This window comes from Chaetodon auriga, chromosome 20 (assembly GCF_051107435.1).
Source record: "Chaetodon auriga isolate fChaAug3 chromosome 20, fChaAug3.hap1, whole genome shotgun sequence".
Lineage (NCBI taxonomy): Eukaryota > Metazoa > Chordata > Actinopteri > Chaetodontiformes > Chaetodontidae > Chaetodon > Chaetodon auriga.
This window is the reverse complement of record NC_135093.1, coordinates 16,894,909-16,912,660: the sequence shown is the minus strand read 5'-3', so window position 1 is coordinate 16,912,660 and position 17,752 is coordinate 16,894,909. Positions and strand designations below refer to the sequence as shown.

Genomic DNA, 17,752 nt, shown 5'->3' with positions numbered 1-17,752 from the left:
TCTGCAAAACAGGAGGTAACTAGGTGGGCTGGGAGTGAAAGTAAGGCCTCGGATATGTGCTCCAAACAGGATTAAAATGACAGACCAGGTGATGTGAAACTCCTTTAGGTGGCTTTTCTGTTATCTAACGAGCTTATCAAACACTACATCCGATCACAGTCCATCACTGACTCATTCATAAGCTCAAAAGCTGTCTCCAGTGTGGTGATGGGGAATGTTCAGCCTCCATGCCGTGTGAGGCCCACAAGACCATCTGATCCAGCCCTCATGGCAACTCAGAAATACAAAATTAAAGCATTTGGCTTTTCACAACTGACTCTTTAACTTCAACTACATTCTACAAGTGAGATTTCTTAGGAAAATAAAAACCCTTTATGTCATACATATTATCTGTATTTATTTAATTGATATCAGTGATAACAGCAACATGACTGGCAATCTTTCTTCTTTCAGTATGCTTACCATTATATAGAAAAGAGGAACTATATTTAGTTGTGACTGTTAGTTGTCTACCTATAGTAATAATGACAAACTGTCAATCACGTCCACGTTAAGGCTGAAGGCATCAGGTTTCATTTGAAGTGATCCCATCCACAGCTGTCAGGCTCTCTTCAGCTGCTGAGCTAATGGCAGCTAATGTTATTTCCCCGACAGGCAGGGTAAGGTACGGCTCGGCCCTGAACGTCTGGAGAGCCTGTTTCAGGTGATTAAGAGACTGATGGACTTTAAATAACTTTTTGCAACACTGCCAGCATTCACAGTTATTTTAACATGCGGGCATGAAGGGCAGCAATTGTTGAGGATGTAGCGCTCTTATCACATCAGTTATCATTAGTTGAAGAGCTCCCCTCATATCCAAAACATCTCTACTCAGCTTATGTGAAGTGACATACAGTGACACCCTGATACAGTTGCTGGGCCCCCAGGCTAACGCTGTATAACAACATGCTGTACACACAACAATATTTTATTTTAACAAAGCTCACTGATAATTTGATCATCATTCAGTTTCCATTAGGGTGAGACTGGAGATAACCTGATGTGGCGAGGGAGGAGTAGGAGGAAGTGATTAATCGGAGTACTATATGTATGCTTGTACACACTAACGGTTGCACGACAACGCCACCCCGGGAATTTCACCCAGGGAAATCGACACACAGGTCCGTTTCTACTGATGGGCAGAGACGTGGTTCCAAAGTTTAAAAAGGACAAGTTTATTAAATTGTATTTTTAAAAGCAAACCATTCACACAGGGAGGAAAAAGGGGGACCTGATCAGGAGCTGAGGCATCGGGGTGGGCGAGTGCTAGTGAAGGGGGGAGTGAGCCAAACAAATATGAAAAAGTAGTACCAACTTAAAACACCCACACACACACACGTGATGGACAGTGAAGTGACCAAATCCCAGGGGAGCACAGCACACAAACCGGAGGACACCACCACCTTCCACCGGCACCGTCACCACCACCGGCCTCCAGCAGCTGAAAAGGGGGAAAACAAATTAACGGGACTGGGACAACAACAGAAGAGAAACCAACAAAATCATTCAGAATCAAACCAAAGTTCAAACAAAGTTAAACTCTTAACCAAAAATATACAAAAATAAATCATTTAAATTAGAACTTATAACAAACGATACCAAGGGACAAACCCCTCAAATTAACCCAGCAAACATAAGACACAGAGGAGACAATTGAAATCAAACTAAGTCAAATAACTAAATAAATGGGATGAAAGAAAGAATACAAAATCAAAATAAACAAAATACAACCAAATAAATCTAATGTAAATAACACAGGAGTAGGGAGAGTAGGAAACACACACGCATCCGGTTAAGAAGGACGCAACCCCGGTTAAAAAGTTTTATTAGACTCGCGGGCCGAGCCGCCGTGGCAAGACCACTCGCTCCGCCAGAACAACGCGGAGGAAACTTCTTGTGGAGACAAAACAGCAGTGGCCCCAGTCAGCTGATTATTGCGGCCTGATCGCCGTTTAACCTGTTGAAGATGGACATACGCGCACACACACACAAGGGAAGCGAGAGGGCTGCAGACAGTCACCAGAGCTCTCAACCACACAAAGGCCACGCACAGGAGTAAACTCAGGGGGGCACGAAGCGGCGCACAGCAATCTGTTGAAGACCGACAGCTCTGACCCGGAAATGACGCGTCAGGTGAAGTGCAGAGAGGACGGACCCGGGGAACGAGCTGTCGCTTTTATACGCCGCTCGTTTCCCTGATTGGCCGTCGCCCGGCTCATTACGTGCAGCAGTGCATAGATAAATAGACAATATTTCTATGCTGCTACATTCTACCCCCCCTTTCTGCATCGTCGTCCCGACGATGGCTGAATTAATGCTAACAGTATGAGGCTAGTTCCAGGGTCTAAACAGAGCTGAGACAGCATTAGACACAGGAACAGCAGCACTGGCAACCTGCACGTCCCCAGCGGATCGTGGGAGGCGGTGGACATTAGGGTGATGGCCAGCAGTTGACCGTGTGGTCCGGCGCAGGACCAGGTGGCTTGGGCCAGGACCACTGACAGGAGGAACAGCCACAGAGGTCGAGGCTCCACTGGGTGGAACTGTTGAAGGGCCATACCGAGGACAGTCAAGGTCAGGTGGTAGCACTGGGGCCTGGGACGTAGTTTCAGTCACGGTGGCGGAGCTGGTAGAAGGCACGACCGGAGTAACCCCAGAGGGTTGCTGCTGAACAAGCAAGTCATAATCAGCCAAGCACTCATCCTCAGAGAGTGGCTCTTCTGCCGGTGGCGAGTTAGGTAACGGAGCATGGCCAGGGGAGTCTACTCCAACCACAGCCTTCAACATGGTGCGGTGGACCTGTCTGGCCTTGGACTGGTCGTCCACTGGCACAACAGTATACACTGCACCACCTGGTTTAGGAGCCCTCAGCACTCGATACTGTATGGAACTCCATCGATCTCGGGTCTTGTGGGGCCCCCTTGCACTGAAGTCACGCAAAAATACCAGCTGCCCTTCACTCAGTGGCAGATCTCTGACATGCTCGTCATGGGCCCTCTTCCGGCGATCTGCAGCCTGTTGTAGGCGTTCCCTTGCACCCTCAAACGCTACCTGGAGTCTGGCCTGGTGCTCTTGCACCCACTCATGAACAGGCCCACCCACAGGACTCTCAACTCGACCCAACAGGAAGTCTACCGGCAATCTAGGCTCTTGACCAAACATCAGGAAGAAAGGAGATGCTCCTGTCGCCTGGTGGGGAGTGGTGTTATAGCAATAGAGGACCTGGGGTAGGCACGCGTTCCAATCCCTTTTACGGGACACAGGCAGTGTACGCAGCAAGTTGTGGAGTGTGCGGTTAAACCGCTCACACTGACCATTCCCTGCTGGATGGTATGGGGTAGTGCGTGACTTGGCAACGCCATACAAACTGCATAGCTGCTGAATAAGAGAGCTTTCGAAATTCCGCCCCTGGTCAGAATGTAGCCGAGCAGGGACACCAAATTTATAAAACCATTCTACCACCAGAACCTTGGCCACAGTGGCAGCACGCTGATCCCGGGTGGGGACAGCTATGGTATATTTGCTGAAAACGTCTGTCAGAACAAGGACGTTTTCCACACCATTCTGGGCAGGCTCTAGAGTGGTGTAATCAATGGCCAGAATCTCATTAGGGCGCGAGGCCAACAGATGCCCCATAGGGCTGCCAGCTTTCGGGTGAACATCTTTTGCCACCTGACACCTTTCACAGGTTTGACACCACCGGGCCACCTCAGCAGACATACCAGGCCAATAGCATCGGGACCGTAGGAGGGCCAATGTTCGCTCCACTCCCTGGTGCCCATGCTCCTGGTGAACTTGGGTCAACACCTCACTAATTAGCGCACCAGGCAACAAAAGCTGGAGCACCGCTTCAGCACCATCGGGGCGGAACACCTGGCGATACAGGACCCCGTCCTTCTCAACCAGGCGGTCCCACTGCCGAAGCAGAGCCAGTGTGGACTGGGACAGTCGTTCCCGCTCTTCCCGACTGGGACGCCGCCTGTTCCTCCAAAATTCCCACATTTCCTGTATAACAGGATCAGCCTGTTGAAAGGCACGGAGCTCGGAGGGGGTGTGCTGTGGCATGGCTACCATCACAGCTTGAGCTGCCTCAACCTTCTCCAACCCCAAAGCTCGCTGCAATGGTTTAGGTATGGCAGTACCAGAGAGCATAGTTTCCACATCTGAGGGGCCAGGTTGGTGCTGACGAGAGAGCGCATCAGCATTGGTGTTGCTCCTCCCCGACCGGTACTTCAGCTCAAAATCGAACGAGGCTAGCTGGGCTGCCCACCTCTGCTCTGTGGCCGCCAACTTGGCAGAGGACAAATGACTGAGGGGGTTGTTGTCAGTGTATACAATACACTTATTGCCCAACAGGTACTCCCGAAATTTTTCGGTCATAGCCCACTTCAGGGCCAAGAACTCAAGCTTCATGGAGCTGTAGTTTGCCATGTTTCATTCTGTGGGGCTCAGGCACCGGCTAGCGTAGGCTATCGGTCTCACCTTGCCCGCCTGTGACTGTGAGAGCACTGCCCCCAAGCCACCATGGCTCGCATCAACCTCCAGAATAAACGGGAGGGCAAAATCGGCATAAGCCAACACTGGTGCAGTGGTAAGCTTAGCTTTCAATGCATCGAAACTCTGTTGGCACTCAGCAGTCCAGCACCGAATGACCCCATGACCAGACTTCCTACCAGTTTTGGCAGCCCCACACTCAGCCACCACCTTATGCAGAGGGGTTGCCAACTTGGCAAAGCCCTCCACAAATCGGCGGTAATAACTGGCAAAGCCAAGGAAGGAACGCAGCTCTGAGGCAGTAGTGGGAATCGGCCAATTGGCTACCACTTCGATTTTACCTGGATCAGTGGCGACACCGTCGCCAGAGATCACATGCCCCAGGTAGTGCACCTCCTTCTGGAAGAAAGAGCACTTGCTGAACTTGGCCTTAAGGTTCTCATGTTCGAGGCGCCCCAGCACCACCTTCAGTCTCTCAAGGTGTTGTTCTATTGTTGAGGAAAAGACCACGATATCATCCAGATACAACAGTAATGACTGGCACTGTTGGTCTCCAAAGATACGCTGCATTAACCTCTGGAAAGTGCTGGGGGCATTACAGAGTCCAAAAGGCATTCTGTTCCACTCAAATAAGCCAAACGGGGTGCAGAAGGCAGTCTTTGGCCGATCTGCCTCGGTGACAGGCACCTGATTGTAACCACTGGCCAAGTCCAGGGTGGAAAACCAGCAAGCACCATGCAAAGCATCCAGAGACTCCTCTATACGTGGCAGAGGGAAGGCATCTCTTCGGGTCTTACTGTTAAGCTGCCTGTAGTCAACGCACATGCGAATGCTCCCATCTCTTTTTCTCACCAACACAATAGGGGATGCGTAGGGGCTGCTACTTTCCCGAATGACTTGGGATGAAAGCAGCTGGTTGATGTGCTCCTTCACAACCTCATATTCTGAGGGTGGAATACGCCTGTAGCGCTGCCTAACAGGGATGTCATCAACCAGGGGGATGTCGTGGGAAATGAGGTTGGTACAGCCCAGATCTCCCTCGTGAGCTGAGAAGACAGGGGTGTACTGCCTAAGCAAAGACCTCACCCGACCCTGTTCCTCTGCGGACAAGGAAGACAGATCCAAATTCTCCACCTGCTGCTGCACACTAGGAGAAGCTGTGTGGGAGGACACGGTGGCTACACCCGAGGGCACCTCAGTGACGCCGGAAGGAAGACTGACAACGTTTACCAGGTCCAGTGTGCCAACCACAGTGCGGGGATGCAACACCACATCAGTTGAGCCAACATTGAGGATGGGTATATAGGCTGTGCCCCTGATGACTTGAACCAGGGCAGGGGAAGCCAGCAACCCATCAGGCAAACCAGAGTCCAACGGCTCGAAGAGTACTGTAGAGCCAGAGTACTGCTGAGAGCACGTGGTGGCCACGACCTTCAGGACACCTCCAGGGATCCGCCAGGGCTTCTTACCCCTGACCTTCACTCTCCCTGGAGTGTCCCGAAAGGCTTGAGTGCTAGCCTGGTGACACTTTTGCAGCGCGGAGAAGACTTGCCCAGGGGCCTCAGAGACACAGGGCTGAGAGAACCAGGCTGCACCATACTGCCCAAAGAGCTCCTGGTAGCATTTGCGGATGACGTTCATCCCCAAAACACCAGGCACTTGAGCGGGCACCCCACCAGGGGGATCTCTCACAACTAAAACGCCACAGTGGGGCATCAGTTTGCCACAAAGTTGCACCTCCAGCTCCAAATAGCCGATGTAAGGAATTGCCAGACCATTGGCAGCTCTAAGCTCCAACCAATGACATGAGCGGAGACGCTCCTGGCCCCAGGGCTCAAGATGCTGGCGGAAAAAGCTCTCAGACACTGTAGACACCATGGAACCAGTATCTACCAAACAGGGAACCTTCACCCCACCCATGTCCACATCTAAATGGGGACAGGAAGAAATCAGCGTGGAAGCGTCCATGCTGATTGAAACAGCTTCTGAGCCAGTAGCGGCCCCACCCAAACTGTGGCTCTGCAGTTCGGTGGGCTCTAGTTTTCCGACACCGAAGCGGAACGAGACTGCCGGTCAAGATGGGAAGAGGGTTGTGAGGGGGCTTGTAAGCGAGGAGGAACACGCACCCCGTCACACTCCCTTGCAAAATGTCCAGGCTGATTACAACGCCTGCAGATTAGGGGGCCGCTACGAGGTGGACGACGGTGCTGATAGGAGTTCTGCAGCTGAGCAATGCTTCCCACAAGCTGATTAAGCTGCTCTTGCTGACGTGCCAACATCTCTCTCATCTGACTCATCTCAGATGCTGATGAGGAGGCAGCACTCTGGGGGCCGCCTTGAACACCATATTGGACACCATACACGGAGGGGACAGATTGACTGCGGCCTCTCACACCACCAGGTAGCCCCTCACGCTCCCATCGGATTGCCTCTGCCCTCACATCCAACAAGGTATGGTTAGGCTGCCTACGCACCAACTGCTTCAACTCGCGGCGCAAGGAACCATTCAACACATGCTCGACAAACTGGTCTCTCAGAAGATCTTCAGCATTTGTCATTCCAGCAGGTGCACACTGCTTCACCCTCTCCATAAGTGCCATCAGAGCAAGGGAGAACTCCTGAAGAGTCTCTCCCTCTTGCTGCTTCCTAGAAAAGAAGGCCTCCTGCAGGGCAACATAGGACTCAGAGCACCCATACAGCTCCTTTAAAATGGCAAGTATTTTAGCAGGGTCCTCTCTCTCTGCGCTGGGGCGATACCTGATCTCCTCTCTGGCTTCTCCCTCTAGATGGTCAAACAGGAAAAATGCCTGGTCGGACCAGGATAAATGCCGAGCCCTCATACATGCTTGCACCTCCTCCATCCACTCACTCAACCCTATACCTGTCCTTCCCCTAAAGATAGGACACTTCCTATCTCTGGGCACGAAAATGAGTCTCTCTGCTACAGGGAGACTTGAGGCAGAAGGAACAGTAGGTGCTGCAGAGGTAGATGGTTGAGCACCAGGGCTATCCTGTCCCTGCCGCAACCGCTCATTATCAGCTTTCAACTGTGCGATCAGGTCTCTAAGTTGCTGAATTTCTTCCTCCATAATTGGGACAATACTCACTACACTACAAGTAGTCAATAGGGTGCAACGGCACCACAAAAACCACAACTGTAGTAAATACCTCACCAGAACTGTCAAGAAGATCTGTTAGGAACCACTGCTGCTTTGTCTCCAAGCTCTCCAGTCTGCATACAAAAAAAAAACAAAATTAGTGCACACAAGACAGAATCCACAATAAGAATAAGAATAAATAAGGAACACACGTCTCAGCCGTTCAGGAGTAGAATCCTGCCGACAACGCCAAGTTTGTGGCGAGGGAGGAGTAGGAGGAAGTGATTAATCGGAGTACTATATGTATGCTTGTACACACTAACGGTTGCACGACAATGCCACCCCGGGAATTTCACCCAGGGAAATCGACACACAGGTCCGTTTCTACTGATGGGCAGAGACGTGGTTCCAAAGTTTAAAAAGGACAAGTTTATTAAATTGTATTTTTAAAAGCAAACCATTCACACAGGGAGGAAAAAGGGGGACCTGATCAGGAGCTGAGGCATCGGGGTGGGCGAGTGCTAGTGAAGGGGGGAGTGAGCCAAACAAATATGAAAAAGTAGTACCAACTTAAAACACCCACACACACACACACGTGATGGACAGTGAAGTGACCAAATCCCAGGGGAGCACAGCACACAAACCGGAGGACACCACCACCTTCCACCGGCACCGTCACCACCACCGGCCTCCAGCAGCTGAAAAGGGGGAAAACAAATTAACGGGACTGGGACAACAACAGAAGAGAAACCAACAAAATCATTCAGAATCAAACCAAAGTTCAAACAAAGTTAAACTCTTAACCAAAAATATACAAAAATAAATCATTTAAATTAGAACTTATAACAAACGATACCAAGGGACAAACCCCTCAAATTAACCCAGCAAACATAAGAAACAGAGGAGACAATTGAAATCAAACTAAGTCAAATAACTAAATAAATGGGATGAAAGAAAGAATACAAAATCAAAATAAACAAAATACAACCAAATAAATCTAATGTAAATAACACAGGGACAGGGAGAGTAGGAAACACACACGCATCCGGTTAAGAAAGAGGGACGCAACCCCGGTTAAAAAGTTTTATTAGACTCGCGGGCCGAGCCGCCGTGGCAAGACCACTCGCTCCGCCAGAACAACGCGGAGGAAACTTCTTGTGGAGACAAAACAGCAGTGGCCCCAGTCAGCTGATTATTGCGGCCTGATCGCCGTTTAACCTGTTGAAGATGGACATACGCGCACACACACACAAGGGAAGCGAGAGGGCTGCAGACAGTCACCAGAGCTCTCAACCACACAAAGGCCACGCACAGGAGTAAACTCAGGGGGGCACGAAGCGGCGCACAGCAATCTGTTGAAGACCGACAGCTCTGACCCGGAAATGACGCGTCAGGTGAAGTGCAGAGAGGACGGACCCGGGGAACGAGCTGTCGCTTTTATACGCCGCTCGTTTCCCTGATTGGCCGTCGCCCGGCTCATTACGTGCAGCAGTGCATAGATAAATAGACAATATTTCTATGCTGCTACACTGACATTGATCACATTAACCCCCAACCCTTGTCAGCACTACAACAACTATAATACATTACATTAGAGCCACAGCATGTAGTATGCTGACAGTCCACACAGTAGTAGGATTTAAGTGTCCACATTTATATTGTATCCTTGAAGTTCCTTGCATATTCTTTTTGTGAAAAGAGTGACATCCTTTGCTGTTTCCATCATTTGTGCAAGTGTTTTTGTGTCTCCATTTATACGAAGCCAGCCAACTTCAACTCTGTGTACTCCAGGATATCCTTTACAATCTGCAGCGAACAAATTAAGCCAAGTTACTTTCACACGAATAAATGTGTAATTTGTCTTGGGTAAGAAGGGTGTGAAACACAGCAAAAGGAGTTTGTTGCAGACACACAATGGTTGAATATCTTAATATCTGCGTCAATACCCTTTACTCTTTTAAAATGTGGTGTGCTAACACACAGGGATCACTGTCTCAGTGTCACTGGTGACCAGCACGGACTATAGAACTACAGGGTTTTGCACTTCAAATAACTGAATAGATAAAAACTGTAGCACAAAAGCATGTACAAAAGCCACTCAGAGAACTGTAAGAAATCAAGAACTTAGCTCGGCAGATGACCAACAGCAGGTATCACAAACCTCACATTACTCCACCCTAACCAGGCCTTACTCTGATACAAACTGCCTCCTTCACATCAAGCTCTGAAACGGGCGTGGAAGCTTGTATTATACTGTCCAGCAGAGTCATGGTGCCAGTGAAGTGTACACAGAGTGCAGCCCGGTGGTTATGGCCAAACAAAAACAGGAAAGCTATGGTTGAGCGCCACTCTGGTGGTTTGCAACTCTGCCACTTGTCTCGTTCTGTGGCTCTGAAACGTCCAGCCTCCGACTCTGACATGTCCGCTCCTCTTCTCACCTTCCTGTCTCTTCCTCTTTTGTGCAACATCCCACTCTGTGATGATGGAACAAAAGCAGGATGATTCTGATGATAAATTCAGAGGGAAACAACACCCAGAGCCACACCCAGTACGGTGCGGCCACATCGCTTTCACCCAACCTCGCTCTCAAACCAAACACTGGCACTGAAGGCTGTTTATTGCTGTATCATTTTGGCTTCCTGGTGTTTTTGTGTATATGTGTGTGTCACTCCTCCCTCACTCTGCTTCATCTTGTTTCCATGTCTGTGTGTGTGTGTGTGTCCTCTTTCCCTCTGTTTCATTTCAGCTTGTGTGACCTCTATCTCTGCTTCTGTCAGCCTCATTTTGGTTCGCTCCATGTCTGTCTGCACAGTAGAGCTATCTTTGCATTTGCTGCTTCATTTTAACTGCTTGTTGGCCTGTGTGCACATATGTTATGTGAGGGCACACACACACACCCACACACACTCCTCCACCCCCTCTGTGTCTCTCTCCCTCTTTGCTCTGTAATAAGAGCAGCTGTGGCTGACACGAGGCCAGCTCTGATTCAATTGCAGAGCAGGACTTAAGGCTATTATCCTCTGTACACTGGAGGAGGAGGGAAGCCCGGCTGCTGTACAGCTGCTAACAGCAACGACAGGTCTGATGCTGCCTTTCAGAGATGACAGAGAGCAAGAAATTTTAACATCATGGCGAAAATGCAAAGAAGCAGCCCTTGAAAATGGAATTTCATGCAGCCAACTCGAGCCTAAACTCTCTGACTGATGACTGATCAAAACTAACATTAAAAACTGAATTAAAGCTTATTCTTGAGTACTTTTCACCCCCTGGACATAATATTATTTTGTCTTACAAGCTGATCATCTTTGGTTATTACAATAAAGACATGTAAATCTCTATACTAGTAGAGGTGTGACAGCTGACATTTTTTTATCAAGCTATTGAAATGAATTGTTAGTATTGATAATCCAGGATTTGGTGTCATTTAATGCTTATCTTGTTAATAAAAACTAAGACTGCTAAGACAGAGTAACCTTTGTAAAAGGCAACTATGCGTGAAAGTATGAAATTTTTGTCAGCCAATACAAACTAAATGAAAATGTGAAAGATGGACAAATGGACAGATTAACTCATTAATACAAAGTTTTATTCAACAACCCGTGTGCATCTGTGAAATCACACACTGTGGATCCTGATTAACATTTGCTAACCTCACCAGTTCTCAGATGGAAAAAAGGAACAGAAAAGTAACCTTACAAAGGCACACAGCAAGTCATTGTGGGGGGAAATCAGATACTGTTTGGACAATCTAAAGGACATGTGAGCTAGGCTAGTTAGCTTTTGGCAGGATTAGTTTATCTGTGTTTCTTTAGCTACGCTCTTATTAATGTGCTAAAACAAACTCAGTTACTAAGACGTTGGAGTATCAAACTTGATTTTTCAATTACAGGAAACATTTCTATAATAATCGTTTTAATATGGTAAAAAGTCAATGTTGACCAAATATGCAGTTACTGTGTTTCAGTTTTGAGGAACAGTATGGACTAAATCAATCTACAGACGCACTGAACATTAAAAGAAGTAGCAATGAAACCCTGCAGCCCAACATGCCAACATTTATTAAGAAGTTAATACTAATTCAACATTATCAAAAGCTACAGATGAAGCATTACTGCTGCTTTCAGCTGGCTATCAGCCATCTTTGTTATCAGCCAAGTCTTCAAGTCAATGTTCAAATATCAAATATTTACTGTGTTACTGTTCCTTGATATTTTAGCTGCTCGTCCCAAGCTAAACTCTTACAGTGAACAGTATTTTGGTGACTGATCACACAACTGCGGTAATGCTAAGACAACTTGAAAGACAAGTGAATTTACTGAGAAAAAGTGAGTCCACTGTATGTTTGCATTATTACAAATATAAGACTAAAATTATCAGAAATCAAATGACAAAAATGTGACTAAACTTATGTGTATTTTTGTCCAATGGCTAAAACCACAGTGAAGTCTGGTGACATGTTTCCTCTGAGCTGTAAATTTCTCTCGCGATCAGTGCTCACTCCTGCACCCTTCCTTGTCTCAATTACAGACCACTGTAGCTCAAGGCGACATGACATTGTCTGTTTGGGGGGGAACAGTGTTTATTCTCCCCTGGTTTTTCTGAGTTTTGCCACTGGAATGCCTGGAGGATGTAATTACGACCTACTGTACAAGCTGGGAATTTCCCACATCTGACTTTGAAGTGAAGGCAGCAGCGTTTTAAGACAGCCAAGAGTGGCAAGGACAAAAATGGTTAAGGAAGGTAATTAAGAGGAAACGAGAGTAGGGGCTGACATATTTAGAGTAGAATTAGAAAGGGACTGTGGCGAGAGAGGTGGGAGCAGTAGGAAAAGACAAGATTAGAAAGGGGTGATCAAACATTGATAAAGCAAGAGAGAGGCAGGAAGAAAATGAAAGAGAAATCAGGAAGGATGGGGGAAATGAGTGATTAAGGGAAGGAGGTGGAGACAAGCTGAGGACCTCTACAGCTTAATTAGATGCAGAGGGAGGAGACACCTGCCAGATGAGCACCCACCCCCCTTCTCTTTTTCCCCCCTTCAAAAAACGTGCAGGTCTTTATGGAAAAGCACTCATTTCAGAAAATAACGACACTTAAAGCCAAGCATCTGTCAGCCGCTCAGGTCCATGCTCCGCTGGTGGGAGACCCACCCCAAAAACCTCCTCCTCCATCGACCCCAGGCGGATGCACTGCTATGAATAATGTAACAGGGAGCGGTGGAGGCCACTGGGCGTGTGCACAGAGGAAAAAACAGGGCTAGCGCCTCCTCCTCCTTCTCCTTCACCACCCCCTTCTCTTTCCACTCTCCTCCCCTCCTCCGTTCACCCAACCCCCAAGCTGCCGGCCGCACTGCAGAAGGTCAGAGAGAGAAGAAGAGGAGAGAGGCGAGGGGAGGCAGAGGGAGAGACAGGGGTGGAGTGCTTGGATGTACATGAACATGCCGAGAGGAGAGTGTGTGGACGAGCGATGACAGCCATGCTGAGCCCAAAGATCAGACAGACCAGGAGAGGTAGGACACAGTTTGTTTGTTGTGCCGTCACAGATACAGTACCCGCCAGCTGATTATTCATCCCTAAGTCTGTAGTGACAAATCTGACAGGGGCTATGATGGATGTCAGAGCAGAGGATGTGTTTTGGGTGATGCTTTATCTGGATGTTCAACTGCACTTTTAGAAATATGTCTCATTTTTAAAAAGTGCTTTTTCTCCTATTCTCAGATTTTCCATAAAAATATGACTGCAGAAACACTTTTTCTCCACTCCATCTATTTTCCTGCTGCAGTCACATATTTCTGAATGAAGCGGCAGGTCTGCCCACGCACAAAGATCTCATGTATATTAGCATTCTACTACAGCTGGCCGATGCTGCCAGTGTGAATTCTATTAAGAGGAGAGAGCAGCATCTCTAGTTTCATCCCTGCAACGCTCAGCACTATCAGGCTGCTGTCAGCTGCTGTGTGTGTGCGCTCACACTCATGCATGTACAGTATGTGTGTGCGTGTGTGTGTGTGTGCATGGATGGAAATATTAATATGTCCATGTGTGCCAGTGTGTGTGTGTCCTTCCTTCCTTCCCTGGCACTAATCTCCATGACTGCAATTATACAGCTGGATCTGATTAAGATTAAATGAATAGTTCCCAAGAATGGGAGAGTGATGTGTAAGTCCTCTGCCGGAGTGGCATGAAATTGGCAGGAAAGTGGATTAAATCCATGTCTGCATATATTAAGACGGCAGAACGGATTCAACTGGTTTGATGAGCAAGTGTGATTCAGTGTGTGCGTCTTGTAAATTACCAAATTGATCACAACATCACACTTTAATTAATTTTAACAAACATGATGGTTTAGCGCTGGTAGTATTAAGGTCAAATCTGGAGTTCAAAGAAGACCCAAATATACAAAACATAAAAAAAATGCATCTTCTCACTCCATTTAAGGTGTTAGATATACCACTCAGCCTCGCTGCGTGTCCGTTAAGACAGTGAAAGTCAAAAAGATAAAAGCCACTCTGTGATTCGGCGTGAGAAGCATTCTCTGCATACCATCCATAGATCTGTGCTTCGCTGCTGACAGCATCACATTTGTTGCATGAAGCCCATGAATAAACGGGTATGTGACAGATGTGGCGGCGTCGTACAGCTGAGGTTAAAGTGGGTCAAGAAGGGGACGCAACACAAACCAGCGATTTAAAATGACTGAACTGTTGCTGACTGGCAAACTAGAATGTCAAAGAAGACATTGAAAATATGAATCAATAGCACAAATGTCGTTGACTTTTTTTTTATTGATTGTTCCTGGCTGCGACATTCATGATGCTAGAAGGTCAGCTGGCAAGCTGTCTAGCATAGATGTGCTGTGTATAGGCTACGTCATGTTCAACTTTGGAAGATCAGTGCTAACTAGCTTAGATATGCTATATGTAAGATATGACTGATCTGAATGTGGAAGGTCAGTTGAGCTAACTAGCTTATGAATTTAAATTCAGAGGGTTAGCTTGTTGTCTCACTAAAAAAAAAGACTGCATTCAATATGCCAACTTCTTCCTCTCTTGGCTTTTAAGCTCCACGTAATAGAATAGTTTAACATTTTGGGGAAATATTCACTTCTTTGGTCAAAGGGGATTGACACAGTCTGAAGACTAAATATGAAGCTAGAGTCAGGAGACAGTTAGCTTATCTTATTTTAGTTTAGCTTAGCTTATCTGAGTTTATGTCAGCGTCGAAGCTAGGCACCCAAATTAGCGTGTTGTATTATTTGTTTACTGTGTAAAAAAATTGAAATATAAAACAATAAGTTAATTTTAGGCTAATTGTTTTTCCATTTTTTCCAAAGAGCTACGCTAACTGTTTCTCCCTGCATGCTGTCTTTGCTCTAATCTAAGGTTATCTTCTGCTGGCTCTACCCTCATATTTAGCATACACACTGGCATCACTTTTCTCAACTAACCAAGAAAGCAAATATGCAAATTTCCCAGAATGTTAAACCAACAGTATTGATCCAACTGATTATTTGATCTGCCCATGAGGCATAATTAAATCAGTGTGATTATGGCTTCCTTTCAGAGCACTAATTGGAAATGCTGCTGTCAGTAAAAAAGCTAATTTGATACGATTCTAGGATGCCTGCAGACAGATATCTCTTCCAGGGAATCTATTCATCAACAATGTCTCCTCCATAGAAGAAAAATCTGACTGCTGTATTTCACTAACTGCTGCAACCAAGGACATGTTCAAACTGTGATCAGGTTCTATGTAGGGTGCTTTTTTCTTTGGCTGGCACCAGAAATCTAGCAGCAGCTTTAATTGCCCACATATCAGCTGCTTCATTCTTTGCTGCATCTTTTTGATCTGTGTTACCATGGTTTTATGATCAAAGTCCTGCAACGTAGCAACTCCCTGACATTCTGCCTTTCTAAGACACATGAATGAACACCCTCACTACGAGATACTGTGAGCAAGAACATGCTGCACAGATAAAAACCTCACACACTGACACATTCAGAAAAGGAGCCTGTGGAGATGATAGCATGCACAGAAATGCACACACACACACACACACACACACACACACACACGCACTACTGCAGATCAGTTCAGCTCCACTGCAGCTTTCACATATGGGCTGTATATTAGTGGCCACACCTCCAACTTGTCAAGAGAGGCTGCTACACACACACACACACACACACACACACACACACACACACACACACACATAATGGTTAACACATTAATCAACAGTGATAGGCTAACTGGAAGTTACGCATTGATGCACATGTAACTCTCTTTGCCATTTTCCACGAGCCATAAATCACTACACAACAACTAGATTAATGAAATTGAATTCCTCCAACATCCCTGCCTGCTTGCTCATGTGTATGTGTGAGTGTGTACGTGATTTAGTCATCAGTGTAGTACTTTCTAGCTATCGTGGAGTACCCGCTTTGCCATGCTAATGGATAGACTCATGCATGAGAGCCATATATCCATTTCCTGCTGATGGTAAATATACGACTGCATTAAGTGACATCATGGGAGCCTTGTGTGTGTGTGTGTGTGTGTGTGTGTGTGTGTGTGTTTGGGGATAAAGTGTGCAATTGTATGACAATGTAGCATCAAGAGTCCCGTCATGCTCTTGTGCCATTTGTGTTTTTGTTTTTTTGATTTCAGTCTACAGACAACCATTTGTTCACATGGTAGCATTACTTGCACCTTACTTGGGGCTCTTTGAGAGACTGCCTGGCTTTCATCATTTGCATTTCTCATTTGACTCATCACGTCCTGTGACAGAACAAGCAAAGACGTTGTCAACCATATTGCATTTGGGCAAACTGGCTCAATCTGGAGCCTCTCAGGTGGTGTAGATTTGGACAGTCCTTGCTTAATGCAGAAGGGGATTATTTACCCAAATCACATAACATTTTCCCTAAAGAGTATTCTGTACCTCACTCTTTATATCCACTGTCAGTATTACTCAGAAGTAACAGTGAGGGTGCAGAGGTTAGGATGGTGCAGACAGTAGCCACCATAAGCTCCTACAGGTTAAAGCTGTGGCCTCACCAGAAAGTGGCATAGTGAAATTCAGCTGCTTGTCTTTGTAAAGTAGGGATGCTAGAGACTCGATCACATACTGGCAGGACAAGCTGATGAACAGCTATATTTGACGGGCAGTTTACGTTGATCAGCCACAACATTGAAACTGCTAATATTGTGTAGGTCCGCCTCCTGCTGCCAAAACAGCTCATCTGGCACTAAGACGTCAGCAGCAGATCCTTTAAGTCCTGTTGTGAGGTGGGGCCTCCGTGGATCAGACTTGTTCCAGCACATCCCACAGATTCTCATTTGGGTTGAGATCTGGGGGGTTTGGAGGCCAAGTCAACACCTTGAAGTTCAAGGATGGAATGGTTTGCGGAACAATTTTTGCACTGTGGCAGGACTCATTATCCTGCAGAAAGAGACGACTGCCATCAGGGATTACTGTTGCCATGAAGGGGGTCTGAATGTTTAGGTAGGTGATTCATGCCCAAGTAATATCCACATGAATGCAGGACACAAGGTTTCCCAGCAGAGCAACATTAGAACGAGATGATCAGTATTATTCGCTTCAGCTGTCAGTGGTTTTAATGTTGTTGGTGATCAGTGTGCACTGTCAGAGGAGACAAAATCAATATGAATAATGCAACACGGCTAATAAGCTATGATGGCATTGTCTAATTTGGACTCTGCAGCTCTCTGGTCCCTTAAAAACCAGGATTGTCAAGATGGCTTGTTGTCGACAGTGCAAACTTACAATGCTGAACCAAAGTTGAGAATGTAGAACAATTCGCACAGATTTAAGGTGTTTTAACAGCTGAGGTGACCAGGCTTTAACTCTGTCCATCCTTTTGTGGTAAATCATAGCTGAGGTCTTAGTTTTATAAAATGGTCCACATCATACAGCCTGCTTAGCACACCCCTCCCCATCAACACACACACGTTCATGATATCATGTATGAGCTCATGACTGCATGAGTCGCCAGTCCATCTGGTATTCCTGGATATTCAGCTCCATACCCAGAATTATTCATCCATGACCCTGAAATAACATGACACACGGACCAATTTACATACATTATCATTGGGGTA

At 46.8% G+C, this 17,752-nt stretch overlaps 1 protein-coding gene and 1 long non-coding RNA gene across 2 annotated transcripts in view; one reads left to right on the top strand and one right to left on the bottom strand.

The window, feature by feature from the left end:
- Positions 1 to 1,194: 1,194 nt before the first annotated feature.
- LOC143339376 (uncharacterized) lies at positions 1,195 to 8,613 on the bottom strand. Its single transcript, XR_013079321.1, has 3 exons — positions 8,219 to 8,613; positions 7,702 to 7,765; positions 1,195 to 1,480 (listed from the first exon to the last, which is right to left on the bottom strand). It is a non-coding gene; the product is annotated as an uncharacterized LOC143339376 (long non-coding RNA).
- Positions 8,614 to 12,976: 4,363 nt separating this feature from the next.
- arhgap22b (Rho GTPase activating protein 22b) overlaps positions 12,977 to 17,752 on the top strand; it is a 30,581-nt gene continuing 25,805 nt past the window's right edge. Inside the window, exon 1 of the mRNA XM_076760638.1 lies at positions 12,977 to 13,137. Within this exon, the coding sequence (XP_076616753.1) occupies positions 13,095 to 13,137 (43 nt within the window). The 5' untranslated portion in view covers positions 12,977 to 13,094. The remainder of the gene's footprint in view (positions 13,138 to 17,752) is intronic.